The sequence below is a fragment of the Leucopleurus acutus genome, assembly GCF_964270905.1.
Source record: "Leucopleurus acutus genome assembly, chromosome: X".
NCBI classification, from domain to species: domain Eukaryota; kingdom Metazoa; phylum Chordata; class Mammalia; order Artiodactyla; family Delphinidae; genus Leucopleurus; species Leucopleurus acutus.
The window spans coordinates 112,692,130-112,716,751 of record NC_139148.1 but is presented as its reverse complement, the minus strand read 5'-3'; the positions used below and the strand labels follow the sequence as shown (position 1 = coordinate 112,716,751).

The 24,622-nt window shown below is 45.1% G+C and overlaps 1 protein-coding gene across 2 annotated transcripts in view; it reads right to left on the bottom strand.

Annotated features, from left to right (window-relative positions):
* The window catches only part of ARHGAP36 (Rho GTPase activating protein 36), a gene marked incomplete at both ends in the record, with an annotated part of 153,081 nt that overhangs the window by 28,753 nt on the left and 99,706 nt on the right, over positions 1 to 24,622 (bottom strand). The window contains one exon of one of the 2 annotated variants that reach the window (XM_082864654.1): positions 1,177 to 1,234. The exons of the other annotated variant lie outside the window; for it this stretch is intronic. Coding sequence (XP_082720780.1) covers positions 1,177 to 1,234 — 58 coding nt within the window. Of the gene's footprint in view, positions 1 to 1,176; positions 1,235 to 24,622 lie in introns of those variants that run through there. 2 annotated transcript variants of the gene reach the window in all.

Genomic DNA, 24,622 nt, shown 5'->3' with positions numbered 1-24,622 from the left:
CCCTTAGTAGTGGGTCAGACTCCTGGGATGGTTCTCAGGGTGCTGGGGCTGGCAAGGACTAAACATGGGTTTCTGCAGAATTAAGTTGCTGAGGCCCCTCCTCTCCCTGCCTCTTCTCCCCCGCCTGTGAGGGGGCAGAGGAAAGAGGAGACAACCCAGGTTTGGTCTATGGCTGGCGACCAATGACGCAGTCTCACCAATATAGATTTTGGAGGTGGAGACTATGGAAAAACAGGTGGCAGTGGGGGCAGGTGGCAGCCTCGAGGGGGTGGGGCCTACCAAGGGGGAGTGAAGGACAGTGTGGGTGGGGGTCCTGGGAAATCTCAAACAGAAAAGATAAGTCTCCTGAAACTTTAAGGAGGAAAAATAAATAATCAGTTTCCAAAACGTACTTTATAGAAGCACTTCCAAGAAGAGGGTGAAATGCCACCCACGTATCACAGTGGTGCTGTGATCCTTCACACACCTATGTCCTCAACTCCGCAAGGATAGGGAAAACAGCATTGATATCAAAGTATCCAAGGGAAGACCCAGACTAAAGACCCCAGGCCTCTGCCATTGGGAGCTTTGGGGCAGTGGACAATTGGCAGGGCCTCAGCAGAGCCAGATCTGCTGCCAACTCCTTGTATGACCTTGGGCAGGCCTTTGCCATCTCTGGCCTTCAATGTCACCATCTCTTAAATAAAGGGGTTGAATTCGATGACTCTGAGGGACCCATGTCGATATTCGGTAGTTGAGATTGGGACAAGATAGGACAAGCTTCAAGGCAAAAGGATCCCCCCACCTCCATCTTCAGGGTTCGCGGGCCCTAGCTGCCCGGCCAGGGACATTCATCCTTGGGCCTTTAGGGCCCTTGGGTTTCAGGACTGTGCTCCTACGCGTCTGGCCCCGACTCTCTAGCTGTCCCCGAGGACGGCTGAGCCAGCGACTCCGCCCCCGCGCTCGACCCGCATCCCGCCGAGCCATTAGCGCGATTGCTCGCTGTTCCCGGCAAAGCCGGTGATTTATGCGGGGCCTCGACGGGGCAGTCCTTGAGCCAGGAACAATTAGCTAAAAGCCAGCGGGAAGGGAGGCGAAGGGACGGCGAGCCAAGCCCCAGGGCGCCTGGCCGGGGCTGCAGCCGCCTGCAGCCTCAGCGAAGGACCCCAGCCCCCGGACTCGGTGGGCCCCACTCACCACGGCGGGGGCGGGGCTCGAAGGCCGAGGCGAAAAGGCAGTCCAGCATCCACGCCATGGCCAGCGCTCGGCGCCGCAGCCTCGCAGCCGGCTTCCGCGCTGGCCCCCGCGCCAGCTATCCTAAGTAGCCCCCGGTGACCACGCCCTGAGCCGCACCCTGCACCCAGCTAAGAGTGTTTCGGTCACCGGACACCTCGGGCTTGTCACGAAGGGGCAGGGCCTCAGGGGAGCCCCCCCTCCCGCCGGAGAAGAGGCCGCTGGTCCTGCAGCCCCTTTCCCCCACGCGAAGGGAGGCCGAGATACAGCTCCTGCCCCGGGAAGCCCTGACTCTGAGGGCGGGACCGTGCCCCTATCCCTGGGGAGCCCAGAGTCTGAGGGGAGACGCCATCTCTGCCCTGGTGAGCCCCGAATCTGAGAGGGAAGGGAGGCCCCTGCCCCCAGGAGCCCTACTCTGGCACGTAAAAGCAAGCCTGTCCCCTAGAAGCTGGTATTTGAGGGCGAGATAGTGCACCTGCCCCTGGGAGCCTCAGATCTGAGGGTGAGATTGTATTCCAGCCCTGAAACCCCCACGTTTAGCGGACACATCATCTCAGCCTTCAGGAGGCCCAATCTAGGCGGGAAGTGGTGTCTGCCTTAGGAGCCCTGAACCGGAAGGGGAGGCACTGCCTCAGCCCTTGGGGACCCCCTGTCTTAGGGGAGGCATCACCTCAACTGTGAGTAGCTCCAGATGTGATGTGTTATGTCACAGCTCTGTTCTCGAGATCAAAAATGTGAGTAGGAGAAAAGAGTTTTGCTCCCCAAGGGGCCCCAAAGTTGAAAGTAATTTTAATGTTCCTGCCCTGCAGATCCTTCGGGGAAGAGGGAGATGCTGTCCTGCCTGGGAACTTTTGTTTTGAGGGGGTTGATCCCTGAGATAAAAGAACACGGTGTCAAATGTGTATAAATATGGGGTGCACCCCAGTTGCCACTGACTTACGGATTCCACCGCCTATGCTTTTGCTCAGGGCACTGGCATAGGAGGGGCACCAACCTTTATTTTTAGAAAGAATTTGATATTTGATATTTCAATGTGGGGGGTGGTACTGTGTTGGAGGCACATACCATTATAGGTTCAGTGTTTGGGGGATCTGGTGGTAGTAAACAAGTCCTACCTCCAAATCCTGCAGTAGAAGCAGCCACCAGAGATAGACCATATTGAGCAAGAAGGGCTTCTAATCGAAATTTCCTTTTCTATTCAAGTTCAGGGCCCCAAATTAATTTCTCCCCCAGTTCTCCATTGGCAGTTGTACAAACATGACTCTGTGCCTTGTTTTTCTCCGCTGGGAAAATGGGACTCTGTCGGTCAAAACGCTAGTGAGGAGGTAGAGAGTAATATGCAAAATCCTCTTCCAACAGCTCGATTGCAGGCTTGAGGAGTGGAAGCTGCAATCACAAGTCCTTTGAGGAGAGCAGTTATTACATTTGCTTTGCTAACCACTGATATTAGCATTAATGCAGCAAAAGGGGTGCGTAAAATGAAAAAATCGCCCGTACTTCACCATGCAATTCTTAGCAAAGCAGAGCTGTAGTTAGAGTTTAAAGGGCTTCCATTCATTTTCCTTCCTTTCTGGGAAACATGGTACGTCTCTGCCTTTACACCAATTTCTAAATCATTTCCAATTTTCTCTGTTTTCTAAAAGCAATCAGAGTCAACAAACATTCACCAGACCTGCTCTTTTACCAATTTCTGCTGTACAAATACCCAGTCATCCAAGCCAAACAAGTCTGACATCTAGAAACGTCCAGTTTCTGGCTCTGGATATTGAAATCTCGGCCTTACCTCTTCCCATGAGCGTATGCACCACCAGCTTTTGTAATGGTCTCAATGGGTTTCTTTTTTTTCCAGCTGAATGAGATTTTTTCGGGGGGCTCCCTCATGGCATAAAGGCTGCCTGCCCAGTCCAATCCAATGGCCCTCAGTAACTGAAGTTTCTCTGCTTCCAAAATAGCTCTACCTAAAGTACAAACTCATGACCACTATCCCTCTTGGTCACTTTTTTTTCTGCAGGAGGTGTGATGTAGTAAAGGAACAAAGCTAAGGATGCTCACAGACCTAGACTGGAAGCCCAACTGTGCTACATACTAGCTATGTAATCTTAGGAAGATTATTTAACCTCTCTGAGGCTTAGTTTTCCTTATCTGTAAAATGGGGATATTAACAGTTGTGAACAAGCTCCTGGCAAACCAAAGCCTACTCGTTTCGAAAAAAGAAAAAGGGAAATACAGAGTTCAGAATTCTCAAAAAATTTTATTTAGCAGTCAAGTTAGCAGTTCTCCCCAACTCCTTTTTCTTTGACCTACCTCCTCTGCCACTTAATTACTTAGTGTTGTTTCCTTTGAAAATATTTACCCTTAACTAATGTCACATAATAGGGGAATGCATTTATCCATCAATCCATCCATTCATTCAACAAATATTTATGAAATGTCCTCTGTGTGCAAGATATTGAGCTATGTATATAATGTTGATTCACTCAATGAATTATTTTTAAATGTATAATTTGGAAGCCTATATGATAATCTGAAAAAAACATTTATGATCATTTTAAGTGAAAAATAATCAAAATGCAAAATGTGTGCACATTATTATATAAACAGTGCAAATAAATAATAAACTTATACATAGAACAAAAGTGTTAACATGAAACACACCAGAATCTTAGTAGTGATTGTTTAAGCAATGCAATTATGGGCAATTTTAAACTGTTTTATTATTTCCATATTTTAGTATTTTCCAACTTTTCTATATGTCTTTTTCTGGAGTTAGAAAATGCTACTGATAGGAGAAAAACTATAACCTTGTCCACAGAATAAAGGATGAGGTTAAAAGACTGGGGCCTTTATGCTGGGATTGTTCTCTTGGTACAGGACACTGGGCCTGGCTTTGGTGACCCAGAAAAAGCTAAAAGTTGGTCTGTGAGTAAAATGCAGAACTCCTGTCCTGTGCAGGGCCACATAACCCGTTATGGTATCTCCTTTCCAAGAATTCAGAGGTCCTTAGCACCCCAAATGAGCAACCAAGAACCTGCTAGCCTGGACCTGCAACCCCTCACACCAAGGTGTACAAGGGGCACATTGGGTATATACGCCCTCATCGTAGAGCTTGACAGCTTGCTGCCTCTTAAGGGTGTCTCATTGCAATTCCAGTTAAAAGCCAAGCACACTGCTCCTAACTTAGGTCATTGTTTGCCATGAAGTCTTTAGCAGGAAGAAAACATATTCTAGCTAAGAAGAAGGCACGATAATAAAGTCAAGCTGGGGGCTTGCTGACTTTGAGAAGAAAGGTTTCAAACCTTCTATCTTTTTTCCTGAAGCTCAAAAGTAGTTGGCACCCAGGCAGACAGTTGCTATTTAAATGGGATTCCAAGTATCAAAGGGCTGTAAACTTTGTCATGGACCAGGATTTTCCAAAGTATGGTTGGACCAGCTGCATCAGAATCACTTGGGATGTGCTGCAATGATGCAAATCCCCTGCTCCCACTCCAGATTCATTGAACAAGAATCTCTGGGCATGGGGACCAGAAAACAGCATTTTTAACGAGCTTCCCATGGGGGCTCTTATACCCAATAAAGTTAGAGAAACTCTAGTATAGAGGAAAGAAGTCTTTCCCTGAAAACCCTCCACCACTGTCTCTTCCCATTGCACTCCAGCTACAAGGAACACTGGGGCAGCCCTATGGAGAACTTGATCCCTTTAACCCCACTCTACTTCCTTTGGATGTATGGGTAAATATGTAGCATGAGAAATTGAGCAAACCTCAAAACTTGACTCCTGATAGGGTCTAGTGGCATTCAAAATGAGCATACACCATAAAGGTCATTCATTTGTATTTTCTAAGAATCCTTGTGTATGTCTTTGTAGCATTTTTCAGTCAGGTTATCTCACTTGGATTCCCTGCTTGGGGTCCTTACATGAGGCAAGAGGCAGTGGAAGCACTGTGGAAAGAGTATGGCATTTAAAGCTAAAATATTAGGAGTGAGGCTGGGCATGTTGACTGAATGGATGCAAGTATGTCTGCTTCCCAACCTGAACCCCTGACTCCTCCTCTATGAAATGAGGGTCCCTGTCCGCCTGCCCAACTTCCTCAGCAGGTTGCTATGAAGGTCTCTGCAATTTCAGGGGTGAGATAACAAAGGTAACTACCCCCAGGCCCATGGAAGGAATTGGGAGATTAGCAAGCTTGCCTCCCAACACCCCCTTTTGAGGAGTCCTATCAGAAGGTCCACATGGTGTGTATAGGGTCATATATGTTCTCTAAAGGGGGCTATAAGCCTTAGAACCCCAAGACTTTGCCTCTCTGCTTTTCTGTTTGGGGAGGATTTGTCTAGGCTCATGGTGAACGTATAGCAAAATCATGGGGGACGATTTGGGACCTCTCTGAACCTCAGAAAGACCTTGGTTTCCTCATTTCTCAAGTGGAGTTGTACCAAGAAAACTTGAAGTTCCTTTGCAGCTACTTAGCTTCCTAGGATACACTGCTTCTGCAGCACTTTATTTTTTTCCCCACAGCTCTATTACTTCCAAGCATTTTCGTATCACCAAAGCCTGACAAGGTCCTGGCACCATCTTTGTGAGGTAGAAATGGGAGAAAATTATTCCCATTTTTTAAGTTAGAAAAGCTGAGGCAAAAGACAGTAAGTGACTAGCTCAAAGTCACCCAGGGGAGAAGAGATGAGCCAAGACCAGCCTCGAGATCTCTCACCCCCCTGCCCGTTCTTTTCCAGTACCCCTCAATAGATCCCAGGAGCTGTCTGTCAGCATGCTGACACCACTCAGGAAAATGCAAGTTTCATCCTGACACCAGGAAGACAGAGCTACAATTACGCTTTGGTCCCCAAGGAGGCAGAGAAATTGCTTTTAGTTGACAAGTGCATCTCCCACACATATATCCCTCTGGTTGAATGAAAAGATAAAATCAAGTTAAAAATCCCCAATGCTCACTTAATTTTGTAAAGCATTTTGCTCTTTGAGCTAAGGTAGTTAGGATGATAGAATTCTTTACGTCTTAGAAGTCTCGACAGGGTGGGGCAGAATAGTAGGAAATAAGGGGGAGCACAGAAGAAAATGTCAGGAAGAAGAAAAAGTAGAGAGGTAATCTTTTAGTTTTGTGCCGTAATCAGTAAGAGAAAATGGAGTTATCTGAAAAAAGAACTAGAAAGAACTGGGGTGAGTGTTTATGCCTTTGAAAAACTGCAAAAGATGTGAGCCACTGAAATTTCCATTATAAATGAAAATTTTGTGGCTTTCAGTAACAAGAGTTTGGGGGTTGAGCTGGGGGACTATCGACTTCATGTGTTACCAGAGGCATCCAGGACTGGGGCCAGGGAAGTTATTGCTCCTGCTCTTTACTAGCTCTGAAGGTCATCTCTGTAAATCACTTGCCCTTAAATGTTTAAGTGTGGCAGGTCCCCATGTGCTCTCATATCTATTTTCACATCTGAGCCTCATACAGCTTGGGAGATTGGCAGGAGAGAGATTAGCACAATCCCCATCTTATAGATGAAGAAAGTGAAGCTAAAGAAAGGGAAGTGACTTGCCCAAGGTCATTCTGCACTTGGACCACTGTTCGTGCCTCCTTCTGTTGTGCTTAGCTCCTTCTCACACTACCCATATGCAGATTTAAATCTGGTCTTTAGACCTCATATACTTTTTGATCTCCTTTGGACTCTAGAGACTGGAGCCTTTCCCCTAGGTGAGCATCGTAGGGTCCTTTAAATGCCTCCCGGCAAAGGACATTCTTATTCTTAGGAGATATATGCTGAAGTATCTGCAAGTGAAGTGCCATCACGTCTACAATATAGGAGAGGGGGTGGGGAAGGAAAGAGAGAAGGGAGAGTGTGCAAATACGGCAAATTATTAATGACGGTATGTACAAATATTTGTGTCATTCTTTCAATTTTACTGTCCGTTAAAAAGTTTGAAAGTACAAACTTGGGGGAAATCTCTCCAACCTAGTTAGCCACTCCACCTGCCTATGCTAAAATCTGGGGGTCAGTGGCACATGCCCTCCCACAGGGACTCCTTCAGAATGCCACACAGTCTAGTTCAGCCCCAAGCACAGAACTAGCTCAGCAGGAGGGACAGGCTGGACCCATGACTGGTTTTGATGTCTTAGATGGAACTTGAGTGGTGGGAAAATGGCTGCGTGTACTGAGTGGGAGTTTGAGGTGAGGGATTTTGTGGTAATTACAGCTAAATGGAAGCCCTAGAGAAAGAGTCCCCCCACAATCTAATCAGAGCTGGAATTTTTCCAAAAATAGCTTGCTTGTTTTTTAAATTGCAGGGTTCACTTATCAGGGTTGGAAATGTCATTAAAGATAATCCGGTCCAACCTCCTCACATCCCAGGGAGGACACTGAGATCCAGGGAGGGAAAGTGACTTACCTAACATCGCTGAGCAAGTTAGTGGCTGAAATGGAACTAGAAGCCAAGTGTCCAGCCTCCTAGTCGAGGGCTCGGTCCATTACATCACACTGTCATCTCACCTTGGATTCGTGGGCTCTTGAAAGATCATCTGCCCATCCCAGGGCTTGCTCTCTTCAGACCAGCATGGCACTTGGGGGATTTTCAGTCAACAACAGTCCCTGCCACTGGGAGCAGAGCCCACATCCCATTGGAATGAATGACCTCCCTCTGAAACCAAGATGGGCCAGGCGGAATCTGGGAGCAGCACCTTGAAAGCAGAGTTAGGCCAGGCCTGTGCGGCTGGTGCGCCATGAACATTCACGGAAGAGGAGGCCATGGAATATGTCCTGAGCACTGTTCGCTGGGGAGTTTTCCACCTCTCTCGGACCCCGAGTGATTTATTGATTATTCTCGGGGCAGCCACTCTAGTTCATTGGTTTAGCTTCCATTACCCTGAGGGGGCGGGGTGGGGGGGTGGTCTGCCTGCCGCTTCCCCTGGTCTGTCTGCTCACAGGATTGGTTCATCAGACAGCTTAGCTAGACCCTCGTGAGCCTGTCGGGATTAATGGCATTTGACTGTAGATCATGAGAAATCACATCAGTAGCTGCGGGTGGGGGTGGATGGAGGAAGCAGGAGGAGAGCACAGGAGAAGGAAGAAGAGCAAAAGGGGAGGGAAGAAAAGGCAGAGGAAAATTCAATGAAGAAATTCTCTTGCACACTAACCGCTGACATTTTTGAGACTGTAGCTTCTCTCACTTTTAATCACCTCCTTTGTTAATTGCCATTTGTCAATGCAAGTAAGTCTTTCTCCGCTATAACTCAATCCTGGGACAACTCAAGTCTTAAGGACTCAGGGCTAGCTCCAGAGCCCAGTCTTCCCTAGCTAGTGAGTTGTCTGTCCTTCTCCCCTGCATTCCTACATCCCAGGCACTGTGGGGGCTGGTATGTGAACACCAGACCTGGCCTCAGAACTAAAGATGCTAAAGGCTGGCCTTATCTTCCAAGCTGTTTTGGGTCTGGCACATACTCAAGGCCCCTCTCTCCTGCCTGCTGGGACCAAGAACCCTCTCCTACTTTCAAGCACCCAGGGCTTATAACTGCCCTGCCAGTCCACCTTCCAAATCTCAGGAGACTTGTTAGACTGTAAGTTAAGGGACAAGGAAAAGAGGGGCTATCTGAGCTATAACTGCCTAGGACCAGAGAACAGCCACACTGGAGTGGAGGGGTCCTAGCGGGGGCCAGATCAAGTGGCAGTAAAGCCAGATGATGCATTCAACAGGCTCTGGTCCCCCAGTGCCTTAGAGAATAACAGGAAAACTCGAGCCTCTGAGCAACTGTGGACCTTGACTTTGTTTTCAAGAGTGGCTTCGGGGTGGTGATTTCAGGGAGGAAATTGGGAACGAAGAGACTGTGTGGCATGGGTATAGGTCATAGATGGCTGGCTCTCCTGGCTGGGCCATGCTCTGGGGCTATGGCTCTCTTCTGCCTCCCTAGAGAGACAGCTACCAGTATATCCACCAACACACACCTTGCTATCCTCAGAGACTGTCCCTCAAATCTACTCAGTGATAGAGAGATGCCCTGAAAGGTATGGGGTCAGGAGTGGTGATATTAATGTCCAAGGCCAGGTTCAAGGACTGAATGCAGAACCTTGGCCTCTCTGGGTTTTTTGTTCTTCCTTCCCACTTCAAAAGTGGGAAGGGCCCTCTCGGAGGCCCTCCTCACTGATGCTCAGCCCCTCCTGCTGCTGCTCCCTTTCCACTGACCCCTTCCCTCTGCCTACACACATCCCAACCTTCACCATAAGACACATTCTTTCCGTCAGCCTTTCTCTACCTGCTCTTGGGTCTGCAAAACTTCTCAAATGGATGGTCTCTGCCTCCACTCACTATTTTACTTCTTCCCATTCCATGCCCACTATTGAAGGCCCTCGTAGCTTCCCAAGGCTAGATGCAGTGGCCCCTTGTCAGTTCTCAGTCCCCTTGACAACTTGGCAGCATTTGCTCCCCCATGATCCCTTTTTCCTTATTGATTGAAAGTCCCTCTTAGGTAACCATAAGTTTGTTTTCTGTGTCTGTGAGTCTGTTTCTCTTTTGTAAATAAGTTCATTTGTATCATATTTTAGATTTCACATATAAGTGATACCACATAATATTTGCCTTTCTCTGTCTGACTTACTTCACTCAGTATGACAATCTCTAGGTCCATCCATGTTGCTGCAAATGGCATTATTTCATTCCTTTTTTATGGCTGAGTAATATTCCATTGGATATATGTGCCACATCTTCTTTATCCATTCATCTGTTGATGGACACTTAGGTTGCTTCTATGTCTTGGTTTTGTGAATAGTGCTCCTGTGAACATTGGGGTACAGGTATCTTTTCAAATTAGAGCTTTCACCTTTTCCAGATACATACCCAGGCTAATTTATGGTTATCAAAGGGGAAGGGGGGAGGGATAAGTTGGGAGTATGGGATTAACAGATGCACACTATCATATATAAAATAAAGCACAGGGAACTATATTCAGTAATAAACTATAATGGGAAAGAATTGAAAAAAGAATATATATAAATAAAACTGAATCACTTTGCTGTATACTTGAAACTAACACAATGTTGTAAATCAACTATACTTTTTTAAAAAGTCCCTCTTCCGTTAGCTGTACCTGCCAGATCTCATGTCTCAGACTTCTGCCTGCTCAATAGCCCTCTCTCATAATAACTTTCTTATTCATCTTCTCTTTCCCTATGGACTTCCTCCCCACAGCCCACAAAGACATTCAAACTCTCCTATATGAAAACAACCCTTCTCTGACCCTGAGTCCCCTTTCAGCTATCATCCAATCTTCCTTTTCTCAGCCTTATTCCTTAACACCTTCAAAGAGCAGTGTAGACTTGCTCTCCTCACTTCTCACCATATGCTCATTCCTTGGTCCACAGCAAGATGGTGCCTGCCCCATCTCCACACACATACACACACTCTACTGAGACCCCTATCACTGCAGCCACCAATGTCTTTTTGGAGTCCTAATCCAAGGAGACACATCTGTGTCATAATTTTATTTGCCTTCTCTGTGGAATGCTACATTGTGAATCCCTCCTTATTTATTGAAACTCTCCCTTCCCTTGGCTCTGAGGATACTGTGCTGTACTAGTGTTCTTATCAATGATTTCTCCTTCTGGCTCTGCATTCTCCTCTGGTACCCTAAATGGGAGCATCTCTCAAGTTCATGTCCTTAATGCTCTGTTCTTGTGTGGAGGGCCTCACCCACCTTAATTCCTCTGATATCTCTGTATCACTCACAGCACCTAAAACAGTGTCCTGTGTATATGAGACACTTAATTAGTGTTTACCTAATTGATTAACATTTGTTAATTGCACAGGTCTCGTATATAACAAATGTTCCGTAAAGCCTGTTATTAGGGTCTTACAGTTTACAAACATTTCCTGCATATTTACCTGACTTCACCCTTATAATAACCCAGGGAGGTTGATTCTTTATTATTCTCATTTTTATAAAAGAGAGAAGGGGAATGGAGCCAACATTTGTGTTCTGTCTATTCTGTGCCAAGTGCTTTATACACATTTTAATTTAATCTTTACAACAGCCCTGTGAAGTAGGTGTTCTTAGCCACATTTTACAGATGGGAAAACTGAAACTCAGAGAGGCACTCAAGACCACAAGGAATACATAATTTACCTCCTCTGCTATTTCATTGTTCTGTAAATTTGATCATACCAAATTTAGTGAGCAATACCGGGGAGGCATATAAAAGGTATCACAGAGTATTATAATTATTGTTTACATATAAGTTTTCTTTTTGAGTTTGCATTCCTCTGAAATGTAATGTCAGGCATATAAAGAGCTGAAGAGGAAAATAAAACCCTTGTATTTCCAAACATTCCCTGCCTTTCCCCCTGCATATTATCATAATAGGAATTGATTATTGAGTGCCTACCGGGTGCCAGGCATTATGTTCAGTGCTTTACATGTGTGCTTTCATTTAATCCTCACCATCACCCTATGTGGTATGGGCTACTATTATACCCCAATTTATACACAAGGTAATTGCACCCCATAGGAGTTAAGTAACTTGTTCAAGGACCCCTAGTTAGTTTTTGAGGTAATTGAAAATTTAAGTCAGGTTGGTCTGACTCCAAAATTAATGTTTTCTCAATACCACTAGGCTACCTTTCCAAGAGGACAGGGAAACCAAGGCTCAGAGAGATTAAGTGACGTCAAGTCTCCTAACTATCTTATATTTTTCCACTTTGCTTCAGCTGCTTGCATCCCTTTGTTGAAGGGACTGCCTTGTATTGTCAATAATCTCTATATGTCTGTGGTCTGTCTCCTCGACCACATTGTCAGCTCTGCCAAACCTCTTTAGATCCCCCACAGAGGGTTCTCACTAAATACTTGTCAATTGATAAGCACGGAGCTCTCTTCGGTTGAGAGAATTATTAATAAACCATCAGGCTTTGACAAAGTCCTTCTCATCTCCAAAGGAGTTGAGCCCTTGGTGCTTAGGAGATGTATCAATTCCTCGCCATCCTGCAGCTTGAAGTCAGGAGCCCACACTCGCCTCCGCATGGCATCCATTCTCCAGGGAGTCTCAATAGCGTCAGAATCATTTCACTGAAGGCTGAATTATGTGTGTGACTCTGGGAGGATGAGGTCCCAGGAAAGGAGGAGAGGAATGCGGGCTGATTTTGCATGCAGGTGGACCCTAGGGATGTTTCTCGCACACATCTGAGATGATGTGTCAACCTCTAGCAGCCACACTCCACAGAACAAGCTCTAAAGATTGATTGTTACTGTTATTATTGGGAGTATTAATAATCATTTTTACATTTGTACAATGAACTTCCATTTATGCAAAATGGTCCTACACAAGATTTCATTAGTTTTAGTTTGTACTGGCCTTCCACAATACCTTTATGGCTTCAGTATTCTCCAAAGAAAAAAGTCCTCTGTGTAGCTTTTGAGGAAGGGAATCTCCCCAGGAAACTGACAGCTGAGACCCTGAGAAGGGGAACATTAGCCGGCTGGAATTGAAGGCCAGCAATTGATCCTGGTGAGCAACACGCTGCTGAGACATGTTTAGGGCCAATCCCCAACTTCCTTCCTTCTCTTTGCCTGTTCTCAGAACCAGCCAGTCCTTCCAGCCTAAGTAGAATCCTTAGCTCCTCCTGCCATCAGAATTCATCCTTCCAGGTCCCTTCCCCCATCAGTGGCCTCAGGGACACCTCTGTGGAAGCTGGCTTATCAATTATCTCTTCCCCTCCCCCAGACCAAGTTTCTCATGCATTTGTATGAGTTCACTTGGCATCCTGCAAAAAAGAGAGGCAGTAGTAACAATCATAGCTACCACTCAGGGAGCTTTTACTATGAGCCAGGACTAGATTAAGCACTTTACATGCATAATCTCTCTTCATCTTCATAACAGTACTATACGGAAGGTTTATTAGGATCCCCATTTTATAGAAGAGAACACTGAGGTTCTGAGTAAGTAAGCAGCTGGCCCAAGGTCACACAGCTAGCTAATGCAGAGCCAGGATTCAAACCCAGGTCTAACAGTATTCTGTCTCTCAGTATAGGCTTCCATTTCCCAGATAGATGAGATCCAGAGATAGGAAGGCCATGTAGCATTCAGAGGAAAGAATCTCAGGAAGTCAGAAAAATAGAGTTTTCTTCCCATTTCTGCCAGTAACAAGCTAGATGACTCTGGGTGAGTCACTTAAAAGCCCCTGCTTCTGAATTCGCAAGCAGGGTCCACAGTGTGTCAGATTCAAAAGTGATGAGCCAAGGAAGGTTAATCGCCTCCAAATTTATAGAGTTTAAAAGCACCATGCAAATGCAAAGCGTTCCTTATCATAATCCTTAACATTATTATTCCAGCCTATTCATCTACCAATGAACCTGGGATAGAGTCCTGGCTCTGCCCCTGGATTCTGGTGCCATTTAAGTGCCAAGACAAATGGTGTTAGGGAGTCGGGGTGATCCATTATCCGGATATGGATTATTTCTCAGGAGTAAATCGTTAGCCCTGTCGGGCGGCTGATGAATTCTCCCATCACACCTGGGGGCTCATCGCTCTGCATGGGACGTGCAGGGAATGCAAGCAGCAGCAGGAGTGCAGTGTGACTCTGCAGACAGGTCCTGGGGGCGGGGAACCGGGTTAGGTTCCAGGGAGCAGCAATGACCCCACCCACCGGTGAGTGAGAAGACGTAATGAACCCCACCCACCCACAGTCCAGCCCAGAGCAGAAAAATATAACTTATTCTCTCTCCTGATGCTTAAAGCATGTTTGGGGAAGACAAAGCACGAAAGAGACAGACAGATTCGTACATAGGAACCTATTGGCAGAGAGAAGAATGGGCAACAGAAAGAAAAACAGAAAGAAATGAAGAAAGAGGGATAAAAAGAGGGAGAGGAAGAGAAAATGAAGAAAAATAAAAAACAGAAAAGAAACACAGGAAATAAGAGGAATAGAATAAAAAGAAATTCAGAAAGAAGAGCTAAGAGGAAAGGGAGAAAGAAAGAAAAACAGCAAGAAAGCAGCCCCCCCAAAGAGAAAAAAGATAAACAGAGAATGAAAGAAAAGTGTTTTCTATGGAAAATATATGAAGAAAGCGAAATCTAGTAAGAAAATAAGCAGAAACAGGAGAAAGGGGGAGAAATACAATAGAAAAAAATAAGAAAGGGATATAGAGAAATAGAAAAATAAAACAAAAAGAGATAAAGAGACAGTGAAAGAAAAAGGGATAGGAGAGGAAGGATGGGTGGGGTAAAACAGATGAAGAAAGTAGAGAAACATGGAAGAAGAGATTGAGGTCTTAAGATGCACCAGAAATGTTTTCTGTTTTTGTTTTTCCTATTTGCATCTTTTCCCTTTTGCTCTGTGGCACACGTGATTTCAATGTAATGCCTCGGGGCTGGTCTTAAGAACAGTCAGAGTCACCAGGTTTCCCTCCTAGCTCAGAAAGCTCCCTTCCACTTCTACCATTAGTCATTCTTGAGGGGTAAAGCATTGAAAGCAGAAACAGAAAGGTAGAGACAATTAACCTACTGAAATAAAAGTCACAGATACGGAGTGCTGAACACCCAGAAGAGCACATGCATACACAAACACACACACGTGTGCAAAACTAGGCAGACACAGAGACATTCTGAGGCAAACAGGTGCACAGGTGCTGAAAGACTTGAGACATAGGCATGGACAGACCCAAGCAGACAGGTATCAGCAGAGTCAACCTGAACACAAGGATGGGCACCGGCAGAAACTGACAAGGAACTAGATACACTGCTGTGAAAGATGACACAGAGGCACAGAAAAAAGATCAACATGCAACCAGACAGGTGCGGAAGCAGACAGCAGGCAGGGTGGGAGGAGGAGGTGCCGCCTTAGCTCTTCTCTTCCTCTCCTCTCTTTGCCTTCCTCAAGTACCTGATAAAAGACATTTACCCCCTTGTGTCTCCTGCCCTCAGGATTTTCCTCTGGGCATTGTGACTATCGGTAGCAGTGTGTTTTATTTAAATAAACTCACTCCTGCTAATGAATCTGTTAGTTACTGTGTCATCCTTCCCAGGGAACAGATGTCCCTAACCAGTTTAAATAACCATATCCAAAAGGCCCCTTCAGGCATGAGTTTAAATAGTGGAATATCAGGTCCTATGGCTAAGACAGATTTGGAGTCTGTCTTGACTCTCACTCCAAGACTAGGACTTTTTTCCCCTGGTATTCCATGATCCTTTTTAACTTCATTGGACTTTCCTTTTCTGTGCATTTCGAAGCAGATGGGAGGAGGAGGTCAAGTAGCAGGATCTAATACCTGCACCCCCACTTGAATGAGAGGAACACCATAAAATTTCACTGGATAAAAAGTGTTTCCTGCAAAAGAAAAGTTTGAAAATCTCAGGGTTACACAGGGCCAGATGAGTTCTAAGGGTCCTTCCAGCTGTGACATTCTAGGATTTTATGACTAAGAGCTAATTCGTTCAAATCTAAACCCGCAGTAATTGGACAAAACTTGATTGAATTTTCTGAGCAAATATGGCATCACTGTCTGCCCCAATAAATATTTAGCCATGGCCCCAGTTTATTGATTTTGTGCAGTATCAATATTTCTTGGTGCAGTTTCCAACACTGACTAGTAGACCCATGATGACGTGAAACATGCAGGCTCAAGATGCCCTCCCGGGAAAACCACAGATGGTTGCTGGTGTGTTCAACTGGCTCGGGCTGACACACAGACTGCACCACTCCCTCTGGATTGTGCTGGGCACATGGAGGGGTGCGACTACTGCCTTTTAAAAGGGGCATAATGCTTGGGTGGGTAGATTAAGTTGGTTTAGAAGCTCAGAGATAGTGTAGCCGACTGATTACAAAGAGAACCTAAATGAATGGGGCTTGCTATATGCAGCTGTACCTTGATGATGGGAAACATCCCTTGGCGCCTGTCTCACTCTTCATTTATTTATTCATTCTACAATGCGCCAAGCTCTGTGCTACAGCTAGGGATACAGACATGAACAAGATACAGTCAGCTATCTCTCAAATATCTTATTTATGAACCAGAATTATGGTACAGTCAGGGAGCAGTACATGAGCTAAAGCCGAGAGATATTGATGCTGCTCAGCGTCAACAAACTTAGGCTATAGATAAATATTTATGAGAAGAAATAATTTGGTAGGAATATTACACTATATGCATACTTTTAATTATTCCCACTGGCAAAACTGATGAATCAGAGACCTTTTTTTGTATGCAGTATTCAAGATGCATAAAAGTCTCGGAATTAGTTCAGGTAAAATAACCTGATTGTTTTCTAAGTACAACTCTAAAAAGTACAACTTAATACTTTTATTTATCTTTTAGTTACACATTTTTGGTGACAGGGTTTCATTTGTTGGTGATAGAGAGCATTGGTTTTTTGGAGAGAATTAAGGCATTTACTGGAAGAGAAGGGAAGATTCATTCCTCTCTTTGATGCTGTCATGACACTAACCCTGTCTTTTCTAGATACATTTGTGTAAGTTTGTTCTCTTGGTCATTCATTCCTTTGCTTATTTAGTCTTCCATCCATTCACCAACTGTACACCCAGCACCTTGTCTGAAGCATGTACTGGGTCAGGTATAGGGATACTGGAGAGATTTAGACATAGCCCTTGCCCTCGAGGGGCATACACTTCAAGAGGGGAACCAACAAATAACTTTATTTGGAATGCTGTAGGACTTTATCAGGGATGCTGTAGCAAGGGTGTGCACAAAGGAAAGCTGTGAAGAACAAGGACTAAGAGATGAGGGTAGTTGGAGAACTTTAAGAGACAAGGTGACCCATTGGTGGGGGTAGGTCTAAAGGTCCATCCTATTCATCACGATTACACAGAGCCATCCCCATTCCACAAGTTTTTGTTTTTGTTTTTTGTGGTACGCGGGCCTCTCACTGCTGTGGCCTCTCCCGTTGCGGAGCACAGGCTCCGGACGCGCAGGCCCAGCGGCCATGGCTCACGGGCCTAGCCGCTCCGCGGCATGTGGGATCTTCCCGGACCAGGACACGAACCCACATCCCCTGCATCGGCAGGTGGACTCTCAACCACTGCGCCACCAGGGAAGCTCCCACAAGTTTTTTTTTTAATCAGCATTTATTTGTAAGAGCAACAAAGCTACACATCAAGCAGACCAGTCTGTGGCTGGGGTTAGCTCAGTAACCTGTATCAGTTTCACTATTTCAATTTAAGCTGAAATATATCCACTCCTTTAAAAAAAACACACAGTGAAGGAGTTGGTCAGAGACTGGTTTCTACCCCCTAACTCCAGCTTCTTGCAATCAGATTTTCCTTGCCCACCCTATACCCCTTTCTAGCAGAATTCTTCTCTCAAGGGGACAAATGGGTTTGAGTAGTACTGGGTACCGTGGTGGCTTTCAAATTATTCACATTCCAAAAGAGCCTTAATGATTTCTAAGATAATTGGTTGTAGAAATAAGTCCTTCTAAAAATTCAGCAATAGAATGTTCGTGATGCCACTGGATGATTCAGAGCATTTGGCCTTAATTACTTTGATTGTCCGCCAGGATTTAATATATGAATATTACATTGAGATCTTCAATTTAATTTCTTGTGTAAATGGATTGTGGCAGAATCCTGTAGTCCTGGAACTGGCACATAATTCAGCGTGGGAGACACTATCTTAACTCATCTCATTACTCAAGCCATTTGTTGTCCTTCAGGATTTGACAGCCAGGAGATGGGGAAGTAGCAGAGGTGATGTGATCTCTCAACCTGGGTCCAGACAGACATGAGCCAAAGTCTCTACCGATTACGTTGTTACACAGACACAGACACCGCTTATTTTCAAAAGAAAAAAAAAACACTCTTGTCAATGTGCAGCTTGTATCCTGGTCTTTCTTAGCATAGTGGAGTGGAAAAAGCTGGGACATGCATGCAAAAGGCCTGGGTTCTAGTCCTAGCTTGGCTGCAAAAATGCAGTATGACTTTGGACAAGCCCCATAATATCCACCTTGGGCAAGTCCCTTAATTTCTCTGGGCATTCAATTTCTCATCATTAAAGAGAGAATTACATGATCTCTAAGTGCTTTCCAGAGTGAAGATTTTCTGGCCTATGAATAGCACATGGCAAATCTGACAGCCTTGGCACCATCGCTGAAATGAGGTTGTTTCTATCCATCCTGAGTAATGAGCCCCCCAAGAATGGGCAATGTCAGAAGGAAGGAAGAAAAGAGACAGGGAAGATCAGTAGCGGGGTGGGGGGCAGAGAGAGAGAGAGGGAAAGGGAAGGGAAGGGAAGGTGAAGGAAACAGCCCTGCAGCGTTAGTGAGGTGTCCCCCAGGGCCTGGGTGAGCTTGTTAAGACCTTAGCAAAATGCGGGTCATTTGGGCCCTAGGAGCCTGATAGAAATTAGAGGAAAAAAATGAGACTCAGGGCTTCCCTGGTGGCGCAGTGGTTGAGAGTCTGCCTGCCAATGCAGGGGACACGGGTTCGTGCCCCGGTCTGGGAAGATCCCACATGCCGTGGAGCGGCTGGGCCCGTGAGCCATGGCCACTGAGCCTGCGCATCCGGAGCCTGTGCTCTGCAACGGGAGAGGCCACAACAGTGAAAGGCCCGTGTACCGCCAAAAAAAATGAGACTCAAAAAGTATTAAGTGGGAGGGACTTCCCTGGTGGTCCAGTGGTTAAGACTTCACGCTCCCAATACAGGGGGCCTGGGTTAGATCCCTGGTCTGGTAACTAGATTCCACGTGCTGCAACTAAGAGCCCGCATGCCTCAACTAAAAGAGCCCACATGCCACAACTAAAGATCCCGCATGCTGCAATGAAGACCTGGCACAGCCAAATAAGTAAATAAATAAATAAATTTTTTTAAAAAGTATTAAGTGGGAATCCACAGTACTGGAGAATTTATTTGTAACACATATAATAGATAAAGTGCTTGCATCTAGAATGCATAAAAAACCCTACAAATGAATAAAAAAGGGCAATCTAGCAGGGAAAAAAATGGACAAAATACTTAAAAAGGAATTGTACAAAAGAGTATATCCAAAAGACCAATAAACATATGAACATGTCCTCAACCTTATTAGGCACCAGAGAAATGCAAATTAAACCTCAGTGAGATACCACAGCACACTCACCAGAATGATTACAATTTAAAAACCTGACAATACTAAGTGTTGATAATAATTTGGAGCAATGGAAGAGTGTAAATTGGTGTAACACTTTGGAAAACTGTTTAGCAGCATCTACCAAAGTGGAACATGTGCAGCCCCTATGACTCAGTGATCCCACAACTAACAGAAATGCATGCACATGTGTACCAAACAAAAATATCTGCAGAAATGTTAGGCCTAATAGCTCCTAACAGGAAATGGTCCATATGCCCATTACAGTAGAATGGGTAAATAAATTGTGGCATATTTACAAGGGGAATATTATACAGCAGTGAGAAGGAACAAAATAAGCTTCATGCAACAGCATGGATGAATGTTTACAAACATAATGTTGAATGAAAGAAGCCATACACAAAACAGTACATACTGAATGATTATATAAAAATCAATAACTGAGAGAACTATAGAGTTTAGTGATGCATGCTGAGGAGCACAAGTATAAATAAAAGCACGGAAGTGATTTATGTAAGAGTCAGAATAGTAACCTTTAGGAGGTGGGAAAGGAGTTGTGATTAGGGAAGGGGCACATGTTGGGCATCAGGGGTGTGATAATATTCTATTTTTTGATCGAGTAATAGTTATAACACAGGTGTTTCATTGACTAACCTGTGCATTTATGATTTATGCCTTTATGTTTCATATATTACACAAACACAAGAAAAAGCATTAAAAATACAAAGATAGAGGGGCTTCCCTGGTGGCGCAGTGGTTGAGAGTCCGCCTGCCGATGCAGGGGACACAGGTTCGTGCCCTGGTCCAGGAAGATCCCACATGCCCCAGTCCGGGAAGATCCCACGTGCCCTGGTCCGGGAAGACCCCACATGGATCTCATGGCTGGGCCCGTGAGCCATGGCCGCTGAGCCTGCACGTCCGGAGCCTGTGCCCCGCAACGGGAGAGGCCACAACAGTGAGAGGCCCGCATACCACAAAAAATAAAAATAAATAAATACAAAGATAGGAAAAAGCCAAAGACAAATCCTTTTCTCAGACTAATGTCACTGCAAGTTCTATCCATCCTCTCAGGACCCTGCTTCCGGCTAATGGGATTCTATACTTTAGACAAAGAGAAGGCCAACATTGTGCCCCATTCCTCTCTGTATCCATCTGCCACAATTCTCCATCTTTAAAGCCAGACTGACCCAGACTTGTACCTAAACAGCTTTCAGTTAATTGACAAAGTCAAATAGTCAAATTTGTCGGCCAAAACCAATAGTCAAAGGTATTACCCCTGCTGCTACCTAGGCCCCTTCTCATTCCTCCCATTTTCAAACTATTCTTGTTCCATTTCAGTTCTTTCTCCTGAGTCTTTATTTAGTCTTCTATTTTCAGACTTGTTCATGCCCTTTGGACCAATGATTGAGTGACCCAACTGGGTTTCCTTAGCTAGACCCTCAGCAAGCCCTCCCTCTCCACAGACTTGAATATCTACTACCTTCGCTGTGCAGCCTCCTTTGCTCCTGCCCAAATCAGGTAGGGTATCTACCCTCACCTTGCCCCCAGATCTTACAAGGCTAAAGTGCCTTATCCAAAACCCCTGGGGCCAGATATGTTTCAGAATTCAGAATTTGGGAGATTTTACCAAGATAATCCTGTGTATTTGCCTATATTACATAATACCTCTAGCAGGTTGTGGCATAGCTCCCCATAATCAAATACATTAATATTTCTGTCATGAACGACATGAATATTCATACTGAGACAGATAAAGACTATCAATATTTTAACATGAGTTAAAATGAGTTTTAACATCAAACTTGTGAGAAAAAAATTTTTTTTCAGAATTTTGTGGGTTTGGAAGTGCAAATAAGGATTGATGATCTGTAGTAGGAACGCAATGCTTGTTTGGTGGATGGATAGAAGCATGAATGGATGCAATACGTTACATATGTTTATCTTCTCAAATAAGTGACAAATGTGCATTTAACAAGAGTCTTCATAACTTTCTTTAGCCAAGAGTACCCAATTATGGGCACATTAGAATCCATTGCTGGTAAGAAGAACACAATTAGAAAAATACATCACATAGGTCTGATACCACATCATGGATGGCCTGACCTGGGTCAGGTGGCCACCCTGGGCCAATCAGTGGCTGCTCCTGCTAATACATCAACCAGCCTTTTTCCTAACAATGGGGCTGTAGTTGAAGTAGGCCTGACTAGAAGGGAAAGGTGGGCATGGCAAGTACCTGGGGCTGTTCTGTTGAGTCCAATGTGAAAGGAACAGGTGGACTGCATGCATCTTCAGATGATCCTCCTTAAATAGTATTTCTCTCAACCATGTTTTGCAAAGGTATTGAGGCAGTGAGCTTGAAATTGCCTTCCCCAGCAAGTACTCAGGGTGCAGTGAGTTTATATTGCTAGTTAAGGGTAGAGCTGGATGTTTTTACTTACAGTTACTTGGGGGTAGGGGTACTATATCCTGTTGTACTGAGATGCTCCAGAGGCAATGCAGGGAGTTAGCAAGGGACTAGAGCATGAGTCAAAGCCAAACCTTCAGGCTCCACCAACCAGGAGACTCCAAGGAATCATGGGACAATTCAGCAGGATAAAACCACGCAACTACTTCCAGGACCAATACCTAGAGGGGAAACCCAAGCGAAGGGAATTCAAGTAGACATTAGAAGACTCGGTCTCAGAACTCCGGGGCACTGGGCTGTTTGCTCCTAGAAAGTAGAGACTAGGAGTTACTAACTTGCTATCTTACATAGCAATGCCCCAGGCTTTTCAACCTTAAAACAAGGAGATGGGACGTACCTCTAGGTTCTCTTCCTGCTCTAGTTTTCAGCACCCATGAATCTATGATTTTCCTTTTTTTTTAATGCTTATTGTTTCTCATAAAAGTAATGCACACTCCTATTGAATTTTTGGAAAATGAGATAAATATATGAAAGTTTACACTCACCTATCATCCTACCTCTTGCCCACTTGAATGTATGTCCTTTTTGCTTGCTTGCTTTATTTTCCATCTCTTTATAAAACTGTGCTCATAGAGTTTTGTATTTTGAGTTACACACTTAAGTATTGGGTTGGCAAAAAAGTTCGTTCGTTTCCATACGATGTTATGGAAAAACCCAAACGATCTTTTTGGCCAACCCAATATATTGTGAGCATTTCCATATCATTAGAAAGCTATGATTCTAGTCTAATTTGAATGTCTCTAGACATTGTGGAACACACTAAAAAGTATAAAATGTGTACCTTGCCCTTATGGAACTTACAATCTGGTTGAGAAGTTGAGACTAATGTACATGAAACCAATAGTGAAAAATAAAAAATGGAATATAATTAAATGTCATTTCTTGGGACAGGCTGGAAGGACAGTGAGAATCTAAAGGAAGGAGAGATTGATGTGGACAACGCTAGTGAGGGAAGGTTCCCAGAGAAGGCAGGACTTAAGTTGCCCTATAAAGGATAAGAAAAGGAGAATGATGAAAGCAGAGGCATCAGTGAAACAGAAGCAACTGAGGGAAGCTGGACTGAACACTCAAAATCCCTTTATGCTTTGTTGTTGTTGATGATACAGAGCTACCCATGGCCAGGGTTTCAGGACTCTCTAGGGGCTCATCTTACTTATGAACAAATAAACCCAGGTCTCCAACTTGAAGGGAACTTGGAGGATAAATACATGAAAAATGAAGCACTCATATTAACGTGGCAGTGGCTTAGGCTCAGACCTTTTTCAGTTTAGTAATTGACTTGCTTCTTTGCTGCATCTCAAACAGTGATGGTTCAGACATCATGGTGCTAGTGGTTAGAGTCCCCGGTTGAACAACTTCTTTGTAGATAGCTAATTACATGATTCCAGAGCCCTGGTAATGGCCAATTCACTACTGTGGGTTGATAATCACAAGAAGAGAAAAAATGAGAGAATGCTTATCGCACAAGCCTCTTTCTCCATCCACTGAAGACACAGCTGAAAACTCATTGAGAAAGTTAATTAAGCCACATCTGTGGTCTAAAGAGCTCCCCAGTGAGACTAGGAGTTTCTCAGGGGCAGAAAACCTGTGCTTTGAAGAACAATAGAAGGGTACTGTTACATGAAATACCACAGTCTAGATTCATTTGTGATGCATCAGAAAGTGCCTTCGCCTATGGTCAGGAGACTTGCCACTAATTAGCTATATGACTTTGACCAAATTCCATTACCTCTCTGAGTTCACCTCAGTTTTCTTCTTCATCTGTCAAATGGGAAGTATTCCAAAGTTCCCTTTTTGGCACAAAAACTCTATGAACCTATGATTTCTTTAGGCTCTCACAGCTTTTCATATTTTAGGAATCCTCTATGACAATGCAAATAACCCTGAGAAAAGGCTACTTCTTACCCTTGTATTGCCAGTCACCATACCTGGGAATCGAAGTCCTTTAGGGAATGGGACCAGGAGGAGAGCGAGCAGGCCCAGCCCAAGGGGAGAGGCACAGAAAGGAGAAATGGGTGGGCCCCCAAGATGTCACCGGTTAAACAGAGGGGAGGATCTTGATAACTCCTCCTCTATCTGCCTCTCCCCTGAGTGTCCAGAAGCAGGCTGTGCTTGACTGCATGCCTACGTAGGTGCCTGCTTACCACGGGATGCCCTGGCTGCCAGCATGCTGTTCCAAGCCAATGGGAGAACCCTGAGGTGAAGTACCTTGGGGCCAGTCATAGGCAGAAGTATCTCTTTAATGGCCAGCGAGACTGCATCTTTGGCTCCTTTTCATTGGTTCAGGCCAACTGAAGGCTCTCTGGACTCTCAGCCAATGCTGAGCCATCAGCCAACAGGAGTGTGCTCGGCTACTGGATCCTGTTTTCCTCTGAGGCTGTCCTGTTTTCCTCTGTCCTGTTTTCCTGTCCTGTTTCCTCTGAGGCTGTCCTGTTTTCCTCAGGGGCTGTCCTGTCTCCCCATTGTCATCCTTGATTGAAAACTTTTGCCATGAAGCACAGAAGGCATGAGCAGTGGGACATAATCAAGGCAGCCCAATGAGAGGTAGGCATGCTGGGGGCCAGGATCCATGCCCAGGCCCATCCCCTGCAGGTGAGTGCAGGTGAACCGGCAGAGGGAAAGAACAAGCAGGTAGAACTGGTGGGGAGTGGGCACTGTAGGATTGAAACGAAGGGCAAATCCTGACAGGTGAAACTCTTCTCACTTCCTTCCCACAAGCAATGAGTATCCAAGTGGTTCATCCAAAACCCTATGGTCCCTTCTCTATTCTTTGCCTGTAGCCCAAACCACAGCTAGGGAAAAGTTCCTCCCAAGACAGTAAGAGAAGTTTGTTGGAGAAAGTGTGCTGGCTCCCAATAAGAGTCTGTATTTCCTGCCTTAGGACTCCCAC